Here is a 24,798-nt window from a genome sequence, read left to right as displayed (position 1 = left end):
CTTTGGGGCCCGGGTTTCTGGTCGTGGTCAGTAATCTTTGTGGCCCGGGTTTGTGGTCGCAGTCAGTAATTCTTGCGACCCCGGGATTGTGGTCGCAGTCAGTAATCCTTGGGGCCCGGGATTGTGGTCGCAGTCAGTAATCCTTGGGGCCCGGGTTTGTGGTCGCAGTCAGTAATCCTTGGGGCCCGGGTTTGTGGTCGCAGTCAGTAATCCTTGCGACCCCGGGATTGTGGCCCTGGGCTTGTGGTCGCGGTCAGTGATCCTTGCGGTCCCGGGTTTGTGGTCGCAGTCAGTAATCCTTGCGACCCCGGGATTGTGGCCCTGGGCTTGTGGTCGCGGTCAGTGATCCTTGCGGTCCCGGGTTTGTGGTCGCAGTCAGTAATCCTTGCGACCCCGGGATTGTGGCCCTGGGCTTGTGGTCGCGGTCAGTGATCCTTGCGGTCCCGGGTTAGTGGTCGCAGTCAGTAATCCTTGCCCCAGCATCATATTTCATTTCATGCAGCTAATAAGCCGTTCACACCCGGCCGCCTCCTGAAGGAGACACGTCAAATCCATCATTTTTATGGCCCCATCCTGCGCTGACAGCTCCGGTTTTGGGTTGCACCACGTCCTCCATGAACCTCGCCCCTGCTCTGTCCTTGGGCTGCCCATATGGCAACATCATTAACTCTTGTCTGGCACTTCAATGATGTCACTGTCGGCCTGCAGTTTTCACAGGATTTATAGAGGTGTCCAGACCAGTGGGAACTCTGCTCGGAAGGAGAGCAACACAGAACATTAGAATGTTATTTTCCCCATTTTTTTTTTTTTCCTTTTCTTAACCTGATCTCATCCTCAAGTGTTTTCACGGTCAGTCTTGTAGAAATCCTGCAGAAAACACTGGCTGGATCTCCTGCTGATTAACTGCTGGCTGAGGCACAGAGCCCAAGGGGGGTGGGGGCTTAGCAACCTTCATCCTGCTAAACCCCCAGGAGGCACCTGCTGCAGAAGGGGGGGAGGAGGCACCTGCTGCAGAAGGGGGGGGAGGAGGCACCTGCTGCAGAAGGGGGGGGAGGAGGCACCTGCTGCAGAAGGGGGGGAGGAGGCACCTGCTGCAGAAGGGGGGGAGGAGGCACCTGCTGCAGAAGGGGGGGAGGAGGCACCTGCTGCAGAAGGGGGGGAGGAGGCACCTGCTGCAGAAGGGGGGGGGAGGCACCTGCTGCAGAAGGGGGGGGAGGAGGCACCTGCTGCAGAAGGGGGGGGGGAGGAGGCACCTGCTGCAGAAGGGGGGGGGGAGGAGGCACCTGCTGCAGAAGGGGGGGAGGAGGCACCTGCTGCAGAAGGGGGGGAGGAGGCACCTGCTGCAGAAGGGGGGGGGAGGAGGCACCTGCTGCAGAAGGGGGGGGAGGAGGCACCTGCTGCAGAAGGGGGGGGAGGAGGCACCTGCTGCAGAAGGGGGGGGGGAGGAGGCACCTGCTGCAGAAGGGGGGGGGGAGGAGGCACCTGCTGCAGAAGGGGGGGGGGAGGAGGCACCTGCTGCAGAAGGGGGGGGGAGGAGGCACCTGCTGCAGAAGGGGGGGGGGAGGAGGCACCTGCTGCAGAAGGGGGGGGGAGGAGGCACCTGCTGCAGAAGGGGGGGGGGGAGGCACCTGCTGCAGAAGGGGGGGGGAGGAGGTACCTGCTGCAGAAGGGGGGGGGAGGAGGCACCTGCTGCAGAGGGGGGGGGAGGAGGCTCCTGCTGCAGAGGGGGGGGGGGAGGCACCTGCTGCAGAAGGGGGGGAGGAGGCTCCTGCTGCAGAGGGGGGGGGAGGCTCCTGCTGCAGAAGGGGGTGGGGAGGTTCCTGAGGGGGGGTTGCGCTTTTTGGTGAACAAATAATGGATTGTTGGGCGATACGTTTAAGCGTCCTTTTTATGTATTTTCAGGTTATTTTCCTTTTAAGTTGCAGGTCACTTTCTCAAGTTCTTACCTGACCACTGTTTTTTCTCTTGATTTTCTTCAGGCCCACGAGATCTGCTATTCCGTCCTGTGTCTCTTCTCCTACGTGGCCGCCATCAGAGGGAAGGAGGCGGAGATGAAGAGCAGACCCCCTCGGCCCGTGTCCAGTTGACCTCCCCTGTGCCCCGTCCCTTGTGCCCTGTCCCCTGTGCCCCGTCACTGGCATCGCTGGCAGCTGTCCCGTGGGCGTTCCGCTGTATCATTTCTGTCTCCCGTATCTGGAGCCTGCATATATTCCCTTGTAGTGAGCGCTACGTGTCGTGACCCCATATTGCCGCCCGCTTTCGTGTCGTGTGCTTTGTGTGTACTGCCGATCCGTGCGACAACTACAGCACAACTCTTCCATGACGATGCAAACGTTGTGTCCGTCTCCGCTGGCGTCGTTCTCTGCCACTGACCAGTTAGTATAGGATCGGCTCCAGGCTGCTTCAATTTCGGGGCCACAGGGCAACATGCTGGCGTTTTCCGTACTTAACCCCTTCTGTGTAAGCTTGGAGCAGAGCGAGCGTTCGATGTGAGAACAGGACTGCCCCCGCGCTCGCTTTGCTCGCTTCTATGGTCGAGCGATTTGTGACGTCCTACAGTACGGAGTGTAAATATCCCTAATGTGACCGCAGCGCTCTCCCCGGCACTGCACCTCTGCATGCAGCGCACCATGTAAATATCCAGCTCTTTCTTATTTATAGAAATCTGTACAGATTCTGAATGTGCAATAAACTATCATTCATCTACTTCGGGCCGCTCCGTCCCATTATTTCATGGTTAGGCCTCTAGGGGGCAGCACATAATAATTTATAAGGCCGGTTTGGAAATATCACATGACCTCGTGGTGCTGTCTGCTGCCGGGTTATGTCCTGTAAGAAATGGTCTGGGGTCCAGATATGGGAGCCCAGACCCTTCTCTACCCCCTGGAGCCGCAGCTCCGCATCATCGCCGTGAATAGGGCCAAGCTGACATATCGGACTTATCCTGTGGACGTGTGTCATCATTCCCCTTGAGTACTGTGTGCAGTTGAGTTTCATTCGCTTGGATATCAATGAGGGTCCCATCAGACCCCCACCCCAATCACACATTCATGTGATACCCCCTTTCCCTCGTGTCTGGTGGTACCGTCCTCCATAGCTCACGTGTGTGGCCCTCGGCCCTGTCCCATTATCCCGCAGCTTACTTATCGCTGCTGCTGGGATTCCTGCAGCCGCCCCCTCCCCCCACTGCTGTCTGTTTTATCTTCTCTGCTGCCTTTCCGCCTGTCAGCAGCGGCAGCTGCCAAGACATTTGACTTCCATATGAGTCATCGAGGTCCTGAATCTTCACTCCTAAACCTGTCAGTGAGTCTGACTGCTGCAGAGCACATTGTGGACGGTGCGGACCTGACCTCCCCTAATAGTGTCCGCTGCACACTCGTGTCTCCGGTGACTGTCCGGGCGAAGGACGAGGTGCGCAGCATGCTGCAATGTGTGTACGAAGGGCAGCGGAGGGGAGAGAGCCCAGGAACCATGAGTCGCCCGGGGTCTGGCCGTGGGCTCTACATGTTGTAAGGCGCGAAGTGTGAGGATGGCGGTGTCCACATCCAACGTAGTGGGATCACCAAAACCTGCAGCCTAATTGCAGATCCTCATCTTGTCCGTTTCCGCTGTTCATTTGTGTTTCCGCACTGCAGGTGGCGACTTATGGAAAATCATCCACAGGATGCGCGGTGACTTCTGATGTTTTCCCAAGTCTAGTGTGCATGTGTCCTGCAGGTTTGGGGGAAGGTTTTTACATCCGTATCACAGCCGTAAGTCTGTAGACTCGAACAGCATCTTACACCTGAACTGGGCGTACGGATGGGAAAATACAGAGCAAATGGTCGTGGGAACCCACCGGAATGTGGGCACGTCCACGAGGAAGACTGAGGAGCTAGGATGCTGTGTACTATTCTATGTAGGGACCCTTGTGCCGGCCCGTCCCGGGGCCCCTTGTGCCGGCCCGTCCCGGGGACACTTGTGCCGGCCCGTCCCAGGGCCCGTCCACCATAACTTCCCTAGTGTGCTAAAACATTGTTGGTATGGATTTCCCTGGTGGTCTAGGGTAACAGTGAGAATTCATTGTAAAGGCATTTACGGCCTGACCCTGGGGGTCTCCACACTGCGGATTTTGTAGCAGCCATGTTCTATACAGGTGGATGGGGCTCTCAGTCTTTTCTATTTTTGGTAAAACATGAAATATTCTGCATTTTCTACAATTCTTTATTTCACCTTCTGAATCCACATAAATCTCGTCTGTATTTTACATCGTCATCTCGCCTGTACGACTGGAGCGGGACTATCGCATCCTTCATAACATTTAGAAAAAAAAAAAAAAGAAAAAAAAAAATACTGAAGCTGATGTCTCCCCTGTGGAACATGAACAGATGGCGCCATCCTACACATGTAAATACTATAAACTACTGCAGCCTATAGATGGCGCTCCACCGCTGCCGCCGTCCTTCACCTGTGGAGAGAGAGGACAAAGAGTAACTACATGGTCACATGACAAGAAGTATAGAAGGCTGGTCATGTGCTACCATGGCAACCCCAGAGCAAGCACAATACTGACCTTACTGGAGCAGGAAAGAAAACAGAATTATTTATGATTCTGAACCTACTTTACGTTCTCGATAGGGAAATGGCCACGATTTTTTGCCCCTCTGCCCATTACCATGGAGAACCCATGGGGGAATCTAATGAACCACTACAACGCCGCTCTTTCCCAGAGTGGGAGGAGAGGGTCGCATCGACAATCCAACACAATGGGCAGCACTGTGAACACATTTTATAAGTGGTCATAAACTTGTAAATAACTCATGAAAGAATAAAGTTACGTTAAAACCAAGCACACCATTGTTTTTCTTGTGAAATTCTCAATAAGTTTGATGGGTCATATGACCCTCTTCCCATTGGAAAAAATAAAGTTGGATCCAAAATGGCCGCCATGGTCACCCCCCCCCCATCTTGAAATGTTCCCCCCCCCCTCCCATATACTAATGTGCCACAAACAGGAAGGTGATATCACCAACCATCCCACTTTATTTAGGTGTATCCATAGAAATGGCCCACCGTGTACAACCTGTAATGGTGAGTTTTGATTTTTTTTCAACAGATTAATTTGCAAAGTTTATTTATTTTTTGTTAATCTAATCAGGTAGACCTCTGTCGTGATTTATGACTTTCGTCGTGGCGGGAGCCCCCTGACATCACTGTGACTACGCCGGTGGCCGAGCATGTGCAGCTCTGTCCCTTCATTTCCATGTCGCCCACTAGAGGGTGCTCACTGTATACTATCAGTTCCTGAGCTCCCCCTGGTGGTGGCTGCAGCCAGAGAATGTCATGTTATAAATGGGGCCATCATGGGATTTGGAGCTCCGTCCGCAATAAACATCAAGTAATTGATAAGAACTCATTATTGAGTCTGACACAACATGGTGTAAGGGGGAAATAATAATAATCCGCATCCCAACTCATAAATGCAGTCAGTTTCTGGGCCCTTCTCCCACCCTTGAAAGTATTAATGCACTCACCTGCCGTCACCCTTCACTGCCATTTACTGGGGCACTAAAAACAAGGAAAAAGAGATAATTAAACCATCCGCCATTTTACGTTACTGCATATCCCCCGGCATCTCCCCGCACTGGTAACCTGACGTATAATCACACCCCTTCCCACAATGGGCAAGACCCTAATACCGGCTCTTGTAGCCTTGAGTAATAATTAGAGGTGGATGGGTCAAGGACGTGATGCCCACCCTAACGTCTGTGTGATCAAAGCCTACTAGGACTCTATGGTACACGGCCTCACCTCGGACCTCCAGCCGGCACTCGGTCTCTGCCTCTCCGAGCTCATTCACTGCTCTACACGTGTAGACGCCGCCATCGAATGGACTGGGCTTCCGGACCTCCAGGGTGAGCACGCCCTGCTTACTGAAGGAGCGGTAACGGGCCTCTCCCGACAGATCCATCTTGTTCTTGTACCAAGTGATTTTTGGCTACAGGGGGTGAAGAGGAAAGCAAGTTATCACAAAGCAGGTGAAGGAGGGTCCCAGAAGAAGCCCTCCCGGGCACCGCGCAACCTCCCTCTCTTCTCAGCATGTTGCCCTACGGCTTGTTCACACTTGTATTTTATTCAGGTAGATCCCTGGTGTTTGTGCACATGAGTCCAGTGGGTGGAGCTACTAGTGATTGACAGCTACCTTTGCATGGACAGTCACATAGGTAGGACTGTCAATCACTGAATAGCCCCGCCCACTGGACTCCTACATACAAACACCAGTGATTAAAATGAAAGTTTTAGTGAAACTTTCCCTACAGTAATGTCTATGACTGCTCGGCTCCTCCTGCAGGCTGCGGATCAGACGGTAATTTCCCTTAAGTTCCATTATCGCCGTCCCCCTCATTCCACAATCCTATGGTAACATTACTGGGGGCCGCACCTTGGGGGACCCCCGGAGGGCACAGCTGAGGGTGGCATTGTATCCTGCAATGACGGAGCGGTTGGCGAGAGGATGTGTGAATTTAGGAGCTTCCCCAAACTCGGGTTCCTTGTAGTTGGGGGGGTTGTAGGAAATTCCTAGGAAAAAAAGAAAAGACAATAAATGTAATAAAAAAATCTGACTCTTATCTGGCATAAAAAAAAGTGAAAAGTGACACTGTCTCTTTAAATCATTGTACAAATAAGTTGCTCTCAGGGTGAGTGCAATCTGTCAGCAGATGTTCAATCGGCTACAGCGCCCCCCACAGGGGAAATGATGGAAATTCTGAAATGGGTTTCCTGAACCAAAATACCCCTTTAAGTATAAGCACCACCTCCTTTACGAGGTATCCGCAGTATATACTAAAGGCAAGAGACGCGCCGAGACCCGGCTGCCAATTCACAGCACTCCCCGTAGACTTCAATGGTCGGAAGCCACACTCATTACTGCTGTGATCTAGCAAATGGGGGTGACGGGACCTCCAGAGCCCTGGTGTGAGAGTGATTGGGGTGGGACCTGCTCCTATGTCATGGGGGTGGAGCCTGATCCCATGTCACAGGGGTGGGCTGCTCCTATGTCATGGGGTGGAGCCTGATCCCATGTCACAGGGGTGGGGCCTGCTCCTATGTCATGGGGGTGGAGCCTGATCCCATGTCACTGGGGTGGGCTGCTCCTATGTCATGGGGTGGAGCCTGATCCCATGTCACAGGGGTGGGGCCTGCTCCTATGTCATGGGGGTGGAGCCTGATCCCATGTCACTGGGGTGGGCTGCTCCTATGTCATGGGGTGGAGCCTGATCCCATGTCACAGGGGTGGGGCCTGCTCCTATGTCACAGGGGTGGAGCCTGATCCCAAGTCACCAGGGATGGGGGGGGCCCTGCTCCTATGTCACAGGGGTGGAGCCTGATCCCAAGTCACCGGGGATGGGGGGGCCCTGCTCCTATGTCACAGGGGTGGAGCCTGATCCCAAGTCACCGGGGATGGGGGGGCCCTGCTCTATGTCACGGGGGTGGAGCCTGATCCCATGTCACAGGGGTGGAATGTGATCCCAAGTCACCAGGGATGGGGGGGCCCTGCTCCTATGTCACAGGGGTGGAGCCTGATCCCAAGTCACCAGGGATGGGGGGGGCCCTGCTCTGTCACGGGGGTGGAGCCTGATCCCAAGTCACCAGGGATGGGGGGCCCTGCTCCTATGTCACGGGGGTGGAGCCTGATCCCAAGTCACCAGGGATGGGGGGGCCCTGCTCCTATGTCACGGGGGTGGAGCCTGATCCCATGTCACCAGGGATGGGGGCCCTGCTCCTATGTCACGGGGGTGGAGCCTGATCCCAAGTCACCAGGGATGGGGGGGCCCTGCTCCTAGGTCACGGGGGAGACAGCCCCTATCAGAGTATATTGGGGTTATGGTTGCTCTTTCCTGAGCCATTATTACACTTGTAGTGACTCTATCAGATATTACAAGGAGTCGTCTGTAGGTCTTCGGTCCTCGCTGCACAGTTACCTGTCTTCAGGATTTTGGCGCTGTCCTTGGAGTTGGCCGGCTTCTCGCTCAGACCGCACATGTTCTCACTGAATGCCCGGAAATAATACTCGTTCCCCATGATCAGATCGGACACCACGCAGTGAAGACGTCTGTAGTGTTCGTAGACTGTGAACCATTCCTGGAGAAAGAATAAGGGGCAACGATGACAAGCGCGGATCTCACGGTACTCGGGACCGCAGAGATTGGGTTTTATCCTTCTACAGGGGGATCTTATCTTTCGCAATGTTCGATGGGTCCCACTAGGTGGGCTGCATCCATCTGGAGAGCAGGGTCCCCATCACAGCCCTCTCCATAGCGGCCCTCCATTCCCCCCTCTAAACGTGGCCAAGCTCTTAGCGGTAGGCTGACCCATGGAGAAGCCTCGGCCGGAGCAGTATCTGAGTATGTGGGGTCACAGTCCGGGAATTTACAGAGCTGCTATAAGCAATAGTCGCCCATCGCACTGAACGTCGGGGGTTCGGCCATCCTTTACCCAATGGCCACCTCCCGACCACCCATTCTGTCCTACTTCTGCTCACCATGGTCTTCTTGTCGGCTTTTTGGATGGTGTAGCCGGAGATCTCGCTATTTCCATCATCTTGAGGTGGAGACCATTCTAGGGCCACATTAAATCCCCAGATTTCCACAATCTTCAGGTTTTGGGGGGCGCTGGGCTTGTCTGCAGTAGAACATTTCGGTTATGATCACATGCCGGCGTCTGGGGGGTCTTCGTGGCTTCTCTTCTGGCGCCGTGACTTACCTACGATTTGGATCTGGATGGTGGTGGCGTCATCGCAGTTCTCGATCTGGATTTTGACCTGGTATTCTCCGGAGTGACGCCTCTCGGCGGATCTGATGAACAGGATGGTGTCGGCCTCGCTGTTTCTGATGCCGACCTGTTTCGGATCGATGGGCTGCCCGTCTTTCAGCCAGGTGACCACAGGGCGAGGCTTTCCCTGTAACCCAAAAAAACGTCATGAGAACGACATGGTGGAAGGAGGCACAGGCGGCGGGAAGGAGTCTACATCTCCTGTGGGAAATGGTGCTTGGGGTGGGACACCTGTACGGACCCCTGGTAGACTGGGACGGATAGATGTGTGTGGGTGAGGTGGTCGTCAGGAGCAGCTCTATGTATACGATGCAGGGTTCGTGGGCTAACGGCCTCCTCCGGTCCATGGCTGTATCATCCCGAATCTCTCGTCTCACACTGCATCCTAAATTTACCAGCGTCCTGGCCGCCACGTGTCGCGCTCTTGTGGAGCTCAATCCTCATCCCCGCGACCTCGCCCCTCATTGTACATTCCCATCTCTCATCAGCCTCCACTGCGTGTGAAGGCGAAATGACCCCGGCTGCTACCGCGTGACCACTACACACATGTCCTCGCTTTACAGCAGCTGCTTGGCTCTGATAATGGCCATTGTCTATCGTTGTTGCCTGTAAACTGCTCTCGAGACCCCAAGTGTGCGATTTCCGGCTGAATCTAAAGGCCCTCGTAGGACAGGTGCAATATGGCGGCTTTTTAGCTTAACTGTATTGTCTGATGTCGTCTTAGGAGGTTGACCTATCTCCCCCATGCTTTACACGGTAGCTTTGCTTCCTTAGATCTTGAAACAAAGCCAATATAAACTCATGGTCACATCTAATGGGGGCGACTTGGATACCTCGACTCCTCGCTACGACCACTAATAAGTCCGAGGGCTGTATGGCTATTGGAGTTGTTCGCCCCAATAATTCCTTTTGATTAGAGGTGTCAATTACAGGTTGTTCCACCCCTGCGATCCCCAACGATCGTCCGGAACCTGGCAGCAAGTGTGCAGTCCTGCTACAGTGCCCCCCGCAGGGGGGATTCAGTATTGCATATGGCCTGCTACACCATGAATACCTGGAAGGGGATGACGATGTTCACGGTCTCTCCGACTTTCTTCACAAGCTTCTGTCTCAGGAAACGCGGGAGCCAGATCTTGGGTCGTTCTGGAGGAAGATGAAAGTTGTGATAAACCGATAGATATGAGAGAAATACAGAGAGTGGCGCGTGGACACTTACGCATGATCTCCCGGATGGTGACCGGCTCTTTCATGGTGCACGGCTCGCTGGCTCCTGCCAGGTTCATTGCTTTCACCCTGAAGGAAAGTCTCTCGCCGGTGGGGAGATCTCGGATCAGACATGATGTCCTCTCGGTCAGGCCTTGCAGTGCGGGGACCCAGTCAGAAGCTGCGGATAGAAAACGTTAGTGCGGTATTATGTAAGAAGATGCTGCGGAGTGGAGGATGCGACGTGCGAGCTTCTATCAGATGCACGCCGGTCGGTATACCGTCTAGTCATGAACCAGGAGTCTCAGGATGAACAGTCCTCAGTCCCGTCTAGGTCAGACATTGTCGGACAGGGGCCGTTCAGGAGTCACTGCGACGTGGCATGTCCCAGTGCCATAGCAGTGTATGATGGGAGCACCCCTTTAATTACGGCTTATAGATAACGCCAGCATTACGGACTGTCACCTCTTCCTGCGTCTGGCCGATCCTCACTCTCTTGATATTGGATACCCGGATCCCGGTGTCATTATGGGAATAGTGGAGGGCCGCATCGCCCCTCTGAGATCTATTCGGAGCAGCTGTGAATCCGCGGCTGGCCTCCCGCTGTCGGCCACTTCGGAGAGGCCACTCTGGCGGGATGATGCTCATAAGCCTCCAAATCATATTACATCATTATGAGCAGCGTGGAAATCCAGAAGTAAATGGATCTGGTGACACCTGATTAGAGACAATGGGCGCAACAAGGCCCGGAGGGCAATTAATCTGGGCATTCCTGTGCCGCTACTGAGCTCGGCAGCCTCTAAGTGCGGAGCGGAGGGTTTATCATGGCAGAGGCCCAGTTCTTGAGACAAAATGCGAAACACAAGACGATAAGCCTGTAAGCCGCGCTCCTCCAGCGTCAGGGATTCTGTGAGGGGTCAGTGCCGACACTTGGACAGCAGCGTGCACCATAAATGTACCTGGACCCTCGCACTGCGCCCGTGTCCTGTCCCCATCAGCTGTTCTTCTGACTACCAATGTGAGCCATGTGTCACAGGGCACCAGGAGAGGGGGGCAATTCACTGTGATGGCACCTATCAACCCCTGGGACCAGTACCGATCCCGAGGGGGGCATTTCACTGTGATCGCACATACACTTGTGGCCAAAAGTATTGACACCCCTGCAATTCTGTCAGATAATGCTCAGTTTCTTCCTGAAAATGATTGCAAACACAAATTCTTTGGTATTATTATCTTCATTTAATTTGTCTTAAATGAAAAAACACAAAAGAGAATGAAGCAAAAAGCAAAACATTGATCATTTCACACAAGACTCCAAAAATGGGCCAGACAAAAGTATTGGCACCCTCCGCCTAATAGTTGGTTGACCAACCGCTTCCGGTAACCATCAATGAGTTTCTTACAATGCTCTGCTGGAATTTTAGACCATTCTTCTTTGGCAAACTGCTCCAGGTCCCTGATATTTGAAGGGTGCCTTCTCCAAACTGCCATTTTTAGATCTCTCCACAGGTGTTCTATGGGATTCAGGTCTGGACTCATTGCTGGCCACCTTAGAAGTCTCCAGTGCTTTCTCTGAAACCATTTTCTAGTGCTTTTTGAAGTGTGTTTTGGGTCATTGTCCTGCTGGAAGACCCATGACCTCTGAAGGAGACCCAGCTTTCTCACACTGGGCCCTCTACATTATGCTGCAAAATTTGTTGGTAGTCTTCAGACTTCATAATGCCATGCACACGGTCAAGCAGTCCAGTGCCAGAGGCAGCAAAGCAACCCCAAAACATCAGGGAACCTCCGCCATGTTTGACTGTAGGGACCGTGTTCTTTTCTTTGAATGCCTCTTTTTTTTCTCCTGTAAACTCTATGTTGATGCCTTTGCCCAAAAAGCTCTACTTTTGTCTCATCTGACCAGAGAACATTCTTCCAAAACGTTTTAGGCTTTTTCAGGTAAGTTTTGGCAAACTCCAGCTTGGCTTTGTTATGTCTCGGGGTAAGAAGTGGGGTCTTCCTGGGTCTCCTACCATACAGTCCCTTTTCATTCAGATGCCAACGGATAGTATGAGTTGACACTGTTGTACCCTCGGACTGCAGGGCAGCTTGAACTTGTTTGGATGTTAGTCGAGGTTCTTTATCCAACATCCGCACAATCTTATGTTGAAATCTCTTGTCAATTTTTCTTTTCCGCCCACATCTAGGGAGGTTAGCCACAGTGCCATGGGCTTTACACTTCTTGATGACACTGCGCACGGTAGACACAGGAACATTCAGGTCTTTGGAGATGGACTTGTAGCCTTGAGATTGCTCATGCTTCCTCACAATTTGGTTTCTCAAGTCCTCAGACAGTTCTTTGGTCTTTTCTTTTCTCCATGCTCAATGTGGTACACACAAGGACACAGGACAGAGGTGGAGTCAACTTTAATCCATGTCAACTGGCTGCAAGTGTGATTTAGTTATTGCCAACACCTGTTAGGTGCCACAGGTAAGTTACAGGTGCTGTTACTTACACAAATTAGAGAAGCATCACATCATTTTTCGAACAGTGCCAATACTTTTGTCCACCCTCTTTTTTATGTTTGGTGTGGAATTATATCCAATTTGGCTTTAGGACAATTCTTTTTGTGTTTTTTTCATTTAAAACAAATTAAATGAAGATAATAATAACAAAGAATTTGTGTTTGCAATCATTTTCAGGAAGAAACTGAGTATTATATGACAGAATTGCAGGGGTGTCAATACTTTTGGCCACAACTGTATCAACCACTGGGACCGGTACCGATCCAGAGGGGGGCATTTCACTGTGATGGCACCTATCAACCACTGAGACCGGTACCGATCCCGAGGGGGGCGTTTCACTGTGATGGCACCTACCAACCACTGGGACCGGTACCGATTCGAGGGGGCATTACACCGTGACGGCACATATCAACCACTGAGACGGCACTGATAGCGAAGGGGGGGCATTTCACTGTGATGGGACATATCAACTGCTTGGAGTCCTGCCAGAATGTAGCAGAGCTATGCATGCTCATCCTCCACTCTCTTCCTTTTCTACGGGTTTGTCTGGGAAAAGTCTCCCATTTCCATCAGTCCCATAGACAATGAATGGAGCGAGAGCATGTGCAGTTCTTCACTGATGATGCACCAGAGCTCCATTTTTGCGATCAAACGCTCAGCAATCAGTAAGTTATTCCTTATCCTATCAATACAATATAACGTTTAATTTCAGGAATAACCCTTTAAATTTGCACGAATGGCACATGAAAGTGGCAGCCTCATGTAACCAGGGGAGAAGAAGTCAAATGCGACCATGGGATTATATTTCTGTTCCTACTCTTGGAAGGTTCTGCTTCTTCTGGAGATCCAGTGTAGGAAGGCAAAGCATTCTGGGAATGGGGATGCAAATTAGCTCTTCTCCAGTAAGGACGGTCAGTCTAGTTCCACCTATAAATGATGACTACCTATAGGTGACACTGGAGAAAACGCATCCTGTGCAGCAGAGCTAATGTGCATGCAATGTTCATAAGCTCTGCTGGGCTCGCTATGTGACCCGCAGGCCACGTTAAGCCGCCACGTACCAAAAACAGAAGGGAAACTGCAGTATTTTATTTTGCAATTTGTATGAAATTTCAGTTTTTGATGGCTGATTTTGTGGTGATGGACTGGAATTTGTGAATTAGGGTTTCTACTCACACGCCAAGAGCACACACGGTGTAAGAGATTAGCCTGTGAGCCCCGCTGGGGGCAGGGACCGGCTCTGCACTTACATCCCTCCTTGCAGTACTCCACGATGTATCCGTCCAGTCCTCCGGCACCGATCCTCTCGGGAGGCCTCCATTTCAGTGTAATGCTGGTGTCGCTCACGTCCTCCACCGTCAGCGCCGTGGGCTCACTTGTAGGAGCTGAAAGACACAGGGGGGAAGTATTAGCAACTTATACAGTGGAGTCATCTCCAGCGCAGTCTGCACGGGGGTCCGAGATCAATCTATGGACATGTCCCAGTGCAGACAGTACACGTGGTACCTGACAAGTCGGTCGTCAACCTCAGCACAGCGATGACTGTAATTATTCCTGACACTTCAACTTCAGCTATAAAAACGGCATAAAAAACTAGCTGCGGAATCACACACGGCTGGTTTTCAGATTTTACCACATTGGTAATAAAACCACAATAATCAGCTGCTCATCTTTCTACTGATCCTCATGAAGGTTTTCTTTGTTAATTTATAAGTTTGTTCAGTATAAGCGGATGGAGAATGGGAGATATCAAAAGCCTCCATGGATAAAATGTATATTTTTTTACTGTATTTTGGTGCCTTTTTTTAGTCACATTTTTGACAATACAAATCATGCGATTCTAAAAAGGGATCTAAAAATCCTGATCCCGGTATAATGTCAAAGAATCAACTAAAAAAGATGAATATAAAAAAAAACACACACACACACACAAAAAAGAAAAAGTACAAAAATGATGCCCCCAAAAAAGAGCGTAGAAAGCCTACGGCTGCGGATACGCCGGCCATTTTTGCCATAGCGGTATTCCTGCAAGTTGTTTGTACAAAAAACAATATTTTTCCTGGCACCTGTGACTACAACCCAACACACTGCACTAGGAATATATCTATGGCATGTTTTATTACGATCCCATGATTCCTTCACCCTGAAAGAAAAGCACAAAACGACTCCTTAAAAACCAAATCACGACGAATCAAAGTGCATCTACCGATCCAACACGTACAACAACTAAGCCGGACCCACAACACAACAACCAAGTGTCCAACGCAGAAGAAAAATTAACCTTAACCCCCATATAAAAGCTCCGCGAGAGTCACCAAATCTACGAAAAAAACTCTCCAGCTGCTTCCCGAACGATCTACGGGACACGAGGGACAGTTCCACCAGTCGGCATCACACGACCGTTCCTGCAAACCTACGATGGTTGAGTCCTCGGAACCGACGGGCATTGATTATTCCAATAATCGGGGGCGATAGAGGAGGATCAGACCTAGAATTTCTTTTTGTTTTCTTCGGACGGGTCTTGAAGTTTCCACTTGGGAACTATGGTCTAAACGCGACAATCGAGTCATGATGGAACTTGTGGAGGCTCCAGGAAACCAAACTTCCCACTTGTTGCTCCAATGTGAGGATGAAAGGAGTAAGACGAAGGGTGTAAGGATGTAGGGACAGTATGAGAATAGGAGAGGAGGGGGCCGGAGGATGAGCTCAGAGACCCCGCTCCCGACCCCTCCTCATACCGAGGAGGAACATTTCTTTCCCGCATTCTGAGCCTTGATGCTCCTCAACACTAATGCTCTCACCTCTAAATATAGCAGCCGCTTCCCCATCAGCACATTTACGTAACTAAAGCCAGACCGGGAATGGTAAATTCATAAAAACCATTTGGAGAAGAGGACAAAAGTGTATAAAAGAAAAGTTGTGATCTCCACCCTCTACACAATAAAGTCTTATATATAGACCCCACGTATGACGACGGCATCGGGGCGCAGCGGCCACATCTGAGTCACCCCTGGGAGAGACGACTTTAGGTGACATCACGTTTCATGAAAATAGAAGACGACGAGGAATCATCTAACCGGCGCAAAGATGTTCTCAGCTGTCGGAGAGAATCTCTTACATGTCAGCAGCGCGATCTGACTCATGTGTGATATAAAAGCTTTATTACGCTCCACCACTTGGTCTGGTATGAAGGGGTCAGGCCGCTGTCCTGTCTCAAGTCACGAGAAGATCCCGAAACCCTCGTGCTGCTATGGATACAGCGGGGACACAGAGAAGCGCGGATCTCCAGCGGGTTATGACGGCCTTTCGGAGATGATACGGCACAAAAAAAAAATTGCCATTAAATTATAATTTCATTTTGAAATTTATTAAAATGCTACAAATTTCAGCCCAGAAGGATGGTGAAACACAAGGGAAAAATGTAAAGTGACTACAAGGGGCCTAAATGGCCCAAACTCATCGATTTCAGTAGCATTGGCCATGCAATTAATGTGTAGGGGGGTGTACTGACTATTCCACAATTGTAGATGTCAGGGAACAGAAGGGTCAGGCATGCTGGATTGCAACATGCTTAATCTGTTGTTCCCACAAGACATAAGCCACTGACTGAGGTTAATTTCCTCTCCGCATTGAAAACACATGGGCAAAGCGAGCATGCATGCCAAAGGAAGAGATGTAGGCCGAACAGGTCTTTATCATTCTACAGGAAGCGGGGTGTGGCTTGCCTCTCTACAGGAAGTGGGCGTGGCTTGTCTCTCTACAGGAAGTGGGATGTGGCTTGTCTCTACAGGAAGTGGGGCGTGGCTTGTCTCTCTACAGGAAGTGGGGCGTGGCTTGCCTCTCTACAGGAAGTGGGGCGTGGCTTGCCTCTGCACAGGAAGTGGGATGTGGCTTGCCTCTCTACAGGAAGTGGGGTGTGGCTTGCCTCTTTACAGGAAGTGGGCGTGGCTTGTCTCTCTACAGGAAGTGGGATGTGGCTTGTCTCTACAGGAAGTGGGGCGTGGCTTGTCTCTCTACAGGAAGTGGGGCGTGGCTTGCCTCTCTACAGGAAGTGGGGCGTGGCTTGCCTCTGCACAGGAAGTGGGGTGTGGCTTGCCTCTCTACAGGAAGTGGGGTGTGGCTTGCCTCTCTACAGGAAGTGGGGTGTGGCTTGCCTCTCTACAGGAAGTGGGATGTGACTTTCCTCTCTACATGAAGAGGGGCATGGCTTGCCTCTGCACAGGAAGTGGGACGTGGCTTGCCTCTCTACAGTAAGTGGGGTGTGGCTTGCCTCTTTACAGGAAGTGGGGCATGGCTTGCCTCTCTACAGGAAGTGGGATGTGACTTTCCTCTCTACATGAAGAGGGGCATGTATTGCCTCTCTACAGAAAGTGGGATGTGGCTTGCCTCTGCACAGGAAGTGGGACGTGGCTTGCCTCTCTACAGTAAGTGGGGTGTGGCTTGCCTCTCTACAGGAAGTGGGGCATGGCTTGCCTCGCTACAGGAAGTGGGGCGTGGCTTGCCTCGCTACAGGAAGTGGGGCGTGGCTTGTCTCCACAGGAAGTGGGGCGTGGCTTGTATCTCCACAGGAAGTGGGGCGTGGCTTGTCTCTACAGGAAGTGGGGCGTGGCTTGCCTCTCTACAGGAAGTGGGGCATGGCTTTGTCTCTCTACAGGAATTTGGGAAGGGGCTTTGTCTCTGTACTGGAAGTGGGTCTTTGTTACACTTGTATGCAGCTTGGAGAAATGGGGCAGAGAGACAGAGGAGGGTTTTAAGTTCTGGGCTGAAATTTAATTTCACATTAGCAAGCTGAATGTACGCTGGGAAGTGACAGAACAGACGTTCCAGCACCTATAGTGCTGACAGAATGCTGATGAAGAGGAACCACCCAATCAAAATGAAACATTAAACAGTATGAAAATCAGGACACTTCCTAGACTCTCGTGCACCAAATAAGTTTTTGGTAACTGTGTTATGAACGCAGGAGGTGCACAGCTATGCTTTAAATAATGGAGCGATTGGGTGCACACAATGCTTGCAAACAATACCTAAATATTACCAGACCGCACACCCCAGCGAGGCTCATGACCAATGGAAACTGAGATACTACTAATAAAGAGCGGCTCTGTAAAGTCCAACAATCCCGCAAATTTCTGAACAAACGCTCTTCAAAAATATAAATATCATGAACATAAAGACGGCCTACGAGTAAATGAGGCCGTGCAGCCCATGAAAGAAACGGACGGCCCCCCATAATGAGAGTATACGGCCGTCCCGTCCCCGGCGGTTATCATGCCGTCACCGATGTCGCCGTCCTAATTAGGGCAGGAGACGCAGCGCTCCGTCCCCCCGACCCCGCTGGACATAGGGATGTAATGTAACCAGGACTCACATGTAGACTGAAGCTTCCTGACAGTGATTAGAAAGGGTTAAGAGACATTCGATGGATGGAGCCGCTCCCGTGTCCCATTTTCAGCTCTGGTTACAAAGCCTTAAGCCATAATGGTGTTAATGGGGGGTGCGGAGACCCCCCCCATGGACGCCGGTCTCAGGACAGCTGTGTGTAACAGGACGGCTGCGGTGGGCACCGCCGTGGAGATTCCATTGGAGTCTGGCTGAGGATTTGGACATGTAATCGACATTTTTAGCATTTTTCTGGCATTTCACATGCGCCTGTGATTTTCCACGTAGATTCTTGACTTAACCCCCCCAAAAAAAACCCCAAAAACCCATCAGTGTAAATGGAGCAGAAACCGAGGCCGACCTCATCTTGGACGGTGCTGAAAAAGTAGAAAATCTAATATATAAAGCTCAATGTGTGTATGTGTGTATGTGTGTATGTACTGTATGTGTGTATGTGTGTATGTGTGTATGTACTGTATGTGTGTATTTGTGTATGTATGTATGTACTGTATGTATGTTTGTATGTCCGGGATTGGCATCCGCACCATCGAAGCTACAGCCATAAAATTTGGCACAGTCACACGTCTGGACCCCGATAGCGTCCTAGGCTATGTTGTGAGGCGAAATTTTAACCCCGCGCGTTCCAATTAACCAAACAATTTTGCCCCTATCTACATAATGGGGAAAAAATGTGTGTGTATCAAGCCCCGCCCCTCATTATGATGTCATAATGGTTGCCATGGCGACGCTGATGTCATCATAGGTTGCAAGCCCCGCCGCTCTGGAGGATGTGTGATGGGTATATGGGCACGGGACTATGGGATGGAGGATGTGTGATGGGTATATGGGCACTGGACTATGGGATGGAGAATATGTATGATGGGTATATGGGCACGGGACTATGGGATGGAGGATATGTATGATGGGTATATGGGCACTGGACTATGGGATGGAGGATGTGTGATGGGTATATGGGCACTCGACTATGGGATGGAGGATGTGTGATGGGTATATGGGCATGGGACTATGGGATGGAGGATATGTATGATGGGTATATGGGCACTCGACTATGGGATGGAGGATGTGTGATGGGTGTATGGGCATGGGACTATGGGATGGAGGATATGTATGATGGGCATATGGGCACGGGACTATGGGATGGAGGATATGTATGATGGGTATATGGGCACGGGACTATGGGATGGAGGATATGTATGATGGGTATATGGGCACTGGACTATGGGATGGAGGATATGTATGATGGGTATATGGGCACTCGACTATGGGATGGAGGATGTGTGATGGGTGTATGGGCATGGGACTATGGGATGGAGAATATGTATGATGGGTATATGGGCACTCGACTATGGGATGGAGGATGTGTGATGGGTGTATGGGCATGGGACTATGGGATGGAGGATATGTATGATGGGTATATGGGCACGGGACTATGGGATGGAGGATGTATGATGGGCATATGGGCACGGGACTATGGGATGGAGAATATGTATGATGGGTATATGGGCACTCGACTATGGGATGGAGGATGTGTGATGGGTGTATGGGCATGGGACTATGGGATGGAGGATATGTATGATGGGTATATGGGCACTCGACTATGGGATGGAGGATGTGTGATGGGTATATGGGCATGGGACTATGGGATGGAGGATATGCATGATGGGTATATGGGCACTGGACTATGGGATGGCGGATATGTATGATGGGTATATGGGCACTGGACTATGGGATGGCGGATATGTATGATGGGTATATGGGCACTGGACTATGGGATGGAGGATATGTATGATGGGTATATGGGCACTCGACTATGGGATGGAGGATGTGTGATGGGTATATGGGCATGGGACTATGGGATGGAGGATATGTATGATGGGTATATGGGCATGGGACTATGGGATGGAGGATGTGTGATGGGTATATGGGCATGGGACTATGGTATGGAGGATAATTATAATTTGCTACAACTAACCACAGTTAGTTACTATGCCCGGGCAGCGCTGGGCTCTTCAGATAGTAGTATATAAAAGTACACAATAGAACATGTCACCTTACTACTACCACCACCACCGACATCCCCTGCAAGAATAAAATAATGTATAGTGCCTATGTCATAGCGCCACCCAATGTCACTACTGTGCCGCCATAGAGTGCACCAATATCACTGACCTACAATCCACCACTAATCTAATAAACACCATTCCAGGGATTATCTGTAGGACGGATCCCTGGCCGGTCAGCAGCGCCTCTCATCCTGGCTATGGGGCCGGTTTACCAGCTGAGCACGGTGGCGTGGTTGTGCGGTCAATCAGGGCCTGCTGCTGAGATGGTTCCTCCATGTGGCGCTGATGTCTCGCGTCATCATGTAATGTGCAGGGATGATCGGCGTGGGGGCAGCACAGTGGCGCCTTGTCCACGCTGCACCGCTGATCAGATCTATAGGTTGGTTCCTGTAGGATCACAGAGGTCGGGTTGACCGCTCTGACCTTAATGCCGGCAGGCGGCAGTGCTCAGTCAGGCTGCTGACAGCTGTGACAAGGTTTGCTCGTTCTTCACAAATGGCGACATCCAATTCCTGTACTCTACTGATCGTGCAGACGACGCACCAAGGAGTCCGACTAGTGCACAGTCTATAGTTACTGTACGGAAAGGTGTGGGCGAATCATGTGGGAATAGTGGATGAGGGCAGGTATATCTCGCCCAGATTCCTTTCCTATGTGGCCTAGTCTGGTCAGTATCGCACCTGGTTACTAATGAATAATGGGAGGCGGATATAAAAGGATGCCAGGTGGTTGTGTGAGTGTCTCAGCCTGGGAACACAGAGAGCCTGTCTGTGTGAGAGACACACGTGAGTGGAAGCAGTGCCCACTGCAACTGTGGTTTGGCTGGACGGGAGAAGCCCGCCAGTTGGTAGTTAGGTTGTACTTTGTTTAGTTAGTGCCGGACAGGCAAGGATTTGTTTTATGGTTTGTTTTTTTTATGCGTTGCTTTCTCCTTTAATAAACCTGACCCAGTGTCAGTTATACCCGGACCCCGGCTGTGCGCCTGAGTTTCATGCTGAACGCACGTGACCTTTGACCCCAGCAAAGGCGATCCCGGAGTGTTTTATCACATTGTGGTGGAGAACGCGGGCATCACGTGGTGAAGCATGAGCATGGGGGACGTGGTGAAAGCGCTGGTACAGTCCACCGCCGTCCAGCAAGAAGCTAATCGGGTGATGATGGCCCAGCTGAAGGAGTTGGTGGACATGACAGCTACTGATTGTTCGCTTCTCCAGCAGGTGGCGTAGCGCCTGGCAAGCTTACCTGAGGTTAACCTGGAAGCAGAGTCGAGAGTGATTCACGTGAGTCAGTACTGGCAGAAGATGACGACCGAAGATGACGTCGAGGCATACCTGACCACGTTTGAACGGACGGCGGTGCGAGAAAAATGGTTGGCCGAAGGCACGATGGGCCGGCCTGATTGCCCCGTTTCTTTCCGGTGAGGCCCAAAAGGCTTATTATGACTTAGAGCCTGAAGTCACGCAGGACTTTGACAAACTGAAAGCCGAGATCTTGGCCCGGCTGGGAGTGACGACCGCTGTCCGTGCACAGAGAGTGCATCAATGGACTTATCAGCCGGATAAACCACCGCGGTCACAGATGTTCGACCTGATCCACGTGAAGAAGAAGTGGCTACAACCCGAGGTGCTGACAGCGCCAGAGATAATCCAGAGAGTCATCATGGACAAGTACCTGAGAGCTCTACCGCCAGCCCTGATGAAGTGGGTAAGCCATGGAAATCCTACGACGGCAGATCAACTGGTGGATCTGGTTGAACGTTACTCCGTGGAGGAAGGACTCCGAGACGACGCTACCCCACCTCGTTCTTCATCGTCTCCACGTGCAACCGGTAAGACTGTTCCAGGGCGTAGGGGAGAAGGAAAAATCCATAAGACAGTGGGGGAGGAAAACGGGACTGCCAGCACTGCGAGGCCGAGAGTAACGAACTATGGTCTAAGCAAGGGGCCCGTTAGGTGTTTCCGCTGCCAAGAGATGGGACACATTGCTGCGAACTGTCCGCTCACTACTGAACCCATGCAGTGCGACATCACTGACTCTAAAAACCGCATGTCTATGGTTGCACGGGTAGTGAGTGTGAATGCTGGTCAGAAGCATGTGGAAAAACACTTGTGTGAGTTAACTGTTGATGGAAAAAATGTGGTGGCATTGTTAGACTCGGGAAGTGTGGTGACTCTGGTGAAGGCCAGTCTGTTGTCAGCCCCGACTGGACCATCAGACAAATTTTCTGTAACGTGTGTGCATGGAGACACCTGCTCGTACCTCACCACGGTCATATACATTACTACTTCCTATGGGTCTGTGCAACATAAAGTGGGACTCGTCCCGGCGTTATTGCATGATGTGATCCTGGGCCGGGATTTTCCCCACTTCTGGCAATTGTGGGAGAATCAGTTGATGCCCTCGGGTAATAGTGTACATGATTCTTCTCCCAGGGCGTGTGTGGGTCCCGAACCCCTGGAAGAGGTCTCCCCGGAAGACTCGGGGGAAGAGTCTGCTGGAAATGACCTGCAGTTCCCGTTTTCAGTCACGACGGGTGATACGGAGGAGTCCGGGCAAGAGGAGGAGGCCGACAGCCGTCCACCTCCCCGTTTGCCGGATTTGGAAGTTCAGAAAGATGACTTCCAAAGCGAGCAAATAAAGGATCCTACCCTTTCTCAGGCTAGGACAAATGTAAAAGTGATAAATGGGGTACCTGTAGAACCTGTCTCTAGGCTGGCATATCCTTACATGGTTCTGGAGAATGATTTACTCTATCAGATAGAGAAAAAGGGGGAAGATACGGTGCAACTATTAGTCGTGCCAAAACCCTACCGGCGGCAGGTGCTGGACCTGGCCCACGGACATGTGATGGGAGGTCACCTGGGAGTCCAGAAAACCACCGAAAGGATATTACACTGTTTTGTTTGGCCAGGCATTCATCACGATATTCGTGTATATTGTGAGACTTGTCCTGACTGCCAAGCCTCTGCACCTAAGCCCCGGTTCTGTAGCCCTTTGGTACCCCTACCTATTATTGAAGTCCCGTTTGAGAGGATTGGGATGGATTTAGTTGGGCCCCTTCCACGGTCTGCACATGGACACCAACATATCCTGGTCATCTTGGATTATGCCACTCGTTACCCGGAGGCCATCCCTTTGCGTAACACGGCCACCAAGACGATTGCCAAGGAACTGGTGCATGTGTTTAGTCGGGTCGGTATACCAAAACAGATACTCACCGACCAGGGGACCCCCTTTATGTCCAGGGTAATGAAGGAGCTCTGCCGATTGTTACAGATCGAACCGTTATGCACATCCGTGTATCACCCTCAAACAGACGGGTTGGTCGAACGGTTCAATAAAACTCTGAAGCAGATGCTGAGAAAGGTGATAGACAAGGATGGGAAGAACTGGGACTATTTACTTCCGTATTTGCTTTTTGCCATCAGGGAAGTACCCCAGTCTTCCACGGGATTCTCACCTTTCGAGTTATTGTACGCCCGACGTCCTCGCGGACTGTTAGACGTTGCAAAAGAAACCTGGGAGGGTCAGGTCACTCCGTTTAAAACAGTGATAGATCACGTATCCCAAATGCAGGACCGTATTGCGGCTGTTATGCCTATTGTCAAAGAACACATGATGCAGGCTCAAGGAGCCCAAAAAAGAATCTATGATAGGGGCGCCAAGATCCGTACGTTTGCACCCGGAGATAGGGTGTTGATCCTGGTCCCCACGGTGGACAGTAAGTTCCTGGCAAAGTGGCAGGGCCCCTTTGAGATCAAGGAAAGAGTTGGTGAAGTAAACTACAAAGTATACCAGGCAGGTAAACGGAAACCTGAACAGATTTATCATGTAAATCTGATAAAACCCTGGAAGGATCGGTCTGCCTTGTCAGCGGAGCTGGCCCGTCCTGTCTGCTCGCATACCGTACCGGAGGTACGGGTTGCAGAGACTCTCTCGGAGCGGCAAAAGACTGAGGTCAGGCAGTTTCTACTTCACAACCAAAAGTTTTTTTCAGAAAAACCCGGGCAGACTACGCTAATAAAACATGACATCATAACGGAACCTGGTGTCACAGTTCACGTAAAGCCCTACCGAATCCCGGAAGCGCGCCGTGAAGCCGTTTCCTGAGAAGTGAAGGCAATGTTAGAGTTAGGTGTCATTGAGGAATCGCACAGTGCGTGGTCCAGCCCGATTGTGCTAATTCCTAAACTGGACGGCACCATCCGGTTCTGCAATGACTTCAGGAAACTGAATGCGGTCTCAAAATTTGATGCCTACCCTATGCCCCGGGTCGACGAGTTAATAGATCGGTTAGGAAAAGCCCGGTATATTACGACCCTAGACCTAACAAAGGGGTATTGGCAGATCTCTCTGGCGGAGGCTGCCAGAGAAAAGACGGCATTTGCTACGCCGGAAGGTTTATTTCAGTATGTGTATATGCCGTTTGGACTGCACGGGGCACTGGTGACCTTCCAGAGACTGATGGATCGAGTCTTGAGGCCACATAGGCGGTACGCTTCGGCCTATTTGGATGACATTGTCATTTACAACTTGGACTGGGAGACTCATCTCCAGAAAGTACAAGCTGTGATTGACGACCTGTGGGAGGCAGGTCTAACCGCGAACCCCAAGAAATGTCACATCGGGCTAGAAGAAGCCCGGTATTTGGGGTATGTAATTGGGAGGGGTATTGTTAAACCCCAGGTTGATAAGATTCAGGCGGTTCAGGACTGGCCACAACCTTTCAACAAGAAGCAGGTGCAAGCCTTACTGGGGATCGCCGGCTATTATCGCCGGTTCATACCCAATTTTGCAGCCATCGCTACCC

General features: G+C 51.3%; 2 protein-coding genes across 20 annotated transcripts in view; one reads left to right on the top strand and one right to left on the bottom strand.

The window, feature by feature from the left end:
- MADD (MAP kinase activating death domain) overlaps nucleotides 1-2,706 on the top strand; it is a 66,477-nt gene extending 63,771 nt beyond the window's left edge. For all 19 annotated transcript variants that reach the window (XM_073541619.1, XM_073541607.1, XM_073541620.1 and 16 more), the window contains one exon: nucleotides 1,980-2,706. In XM_073541619.1, coding sequence (XP_073397720.1) covers nucleotides 1,980-2,087 — 108 coding nt within the window. In that variant the 3' untranslated portion in view covers nucleotides 2,088-2,706. The remainder of the gene's footprint in view (nucleotides 1-1,979) is intronic.
- A 1,482-nt stretch (nucleotides 2,707-4,188) lies between these two features.
- MYBPC3 (myosin binding protein C3) overlaps nucleotides 4,189-24,798 on the bottom strand; it is a 95,213-nt gene continuing 74,603 nt past the window's right edge. The window contains exons 24-33 of the mRNA XM_073541826.1: nucleotides 13,773-13,907; nucleotides 10,028-10,195; nucleotides 9,866-9,954; nucleotides 8,743-8,938; nucleotides 8,522-8,661; nucleotides 7,962-8,121; nucleotides 6,422-6,558; nucleotides 5,791-5,977; nucleotides 5,514-5,547; nucleotides 4,189-4,447 (exon numbers count right to left, since the gene is read on the bottom strand). Of these exons, the coding sequence (XP_073397927.1) occupies nucleotides 5,537-5,547; nucleotides 5,791-5,977; nucleotides 6,422-6,558; nucleotides 7,962-8,121; nucleotides 8,522-8,661; nucleotides 8,743-8,938; nucleotides 9,866-9,954; nucleotides 10,028-10,195; nucleotides 13,773-13,907 (1,223 nt within the window). The 3' untranslated portion in view covers nucleotides 4,189-4,447; nucleotides 5,514-5,536. The remainder of the gene's footprint in view (nucleotides 4,448-5,513; nucleotides 5,548-5,790; nucleotides 5,978-6,421; nucleotides 6,559-7,961; nucleotides 8,122-8,521; nucleotides 8,662-8,742; nucleotides 8,939-9,865; nucleotides 9,955-10,027; nucleotides 10,196-13,772; nucleotides 13,908-24,798) is intronic.

The sequence above is a fragment of the Dendrobates tinctorius genome, unplaced genomic scaffold, assembly GCF_039654945.1.
Source record: "Dendrobates tinctorius isolate UK_male_01 unplaced genomic scaffold, ASM3965494v1 ptg000124l, whole genome shotgun sequence".
NCBI lineage: Eukaryota > Metazoa > Chordata > Amphibia > Anura > Dendrobatidae > Dendrobates > Dendrobates tinctorius.
This window is presented reverse-complemented; position numbering and strand designations above follow the sequence as displayed.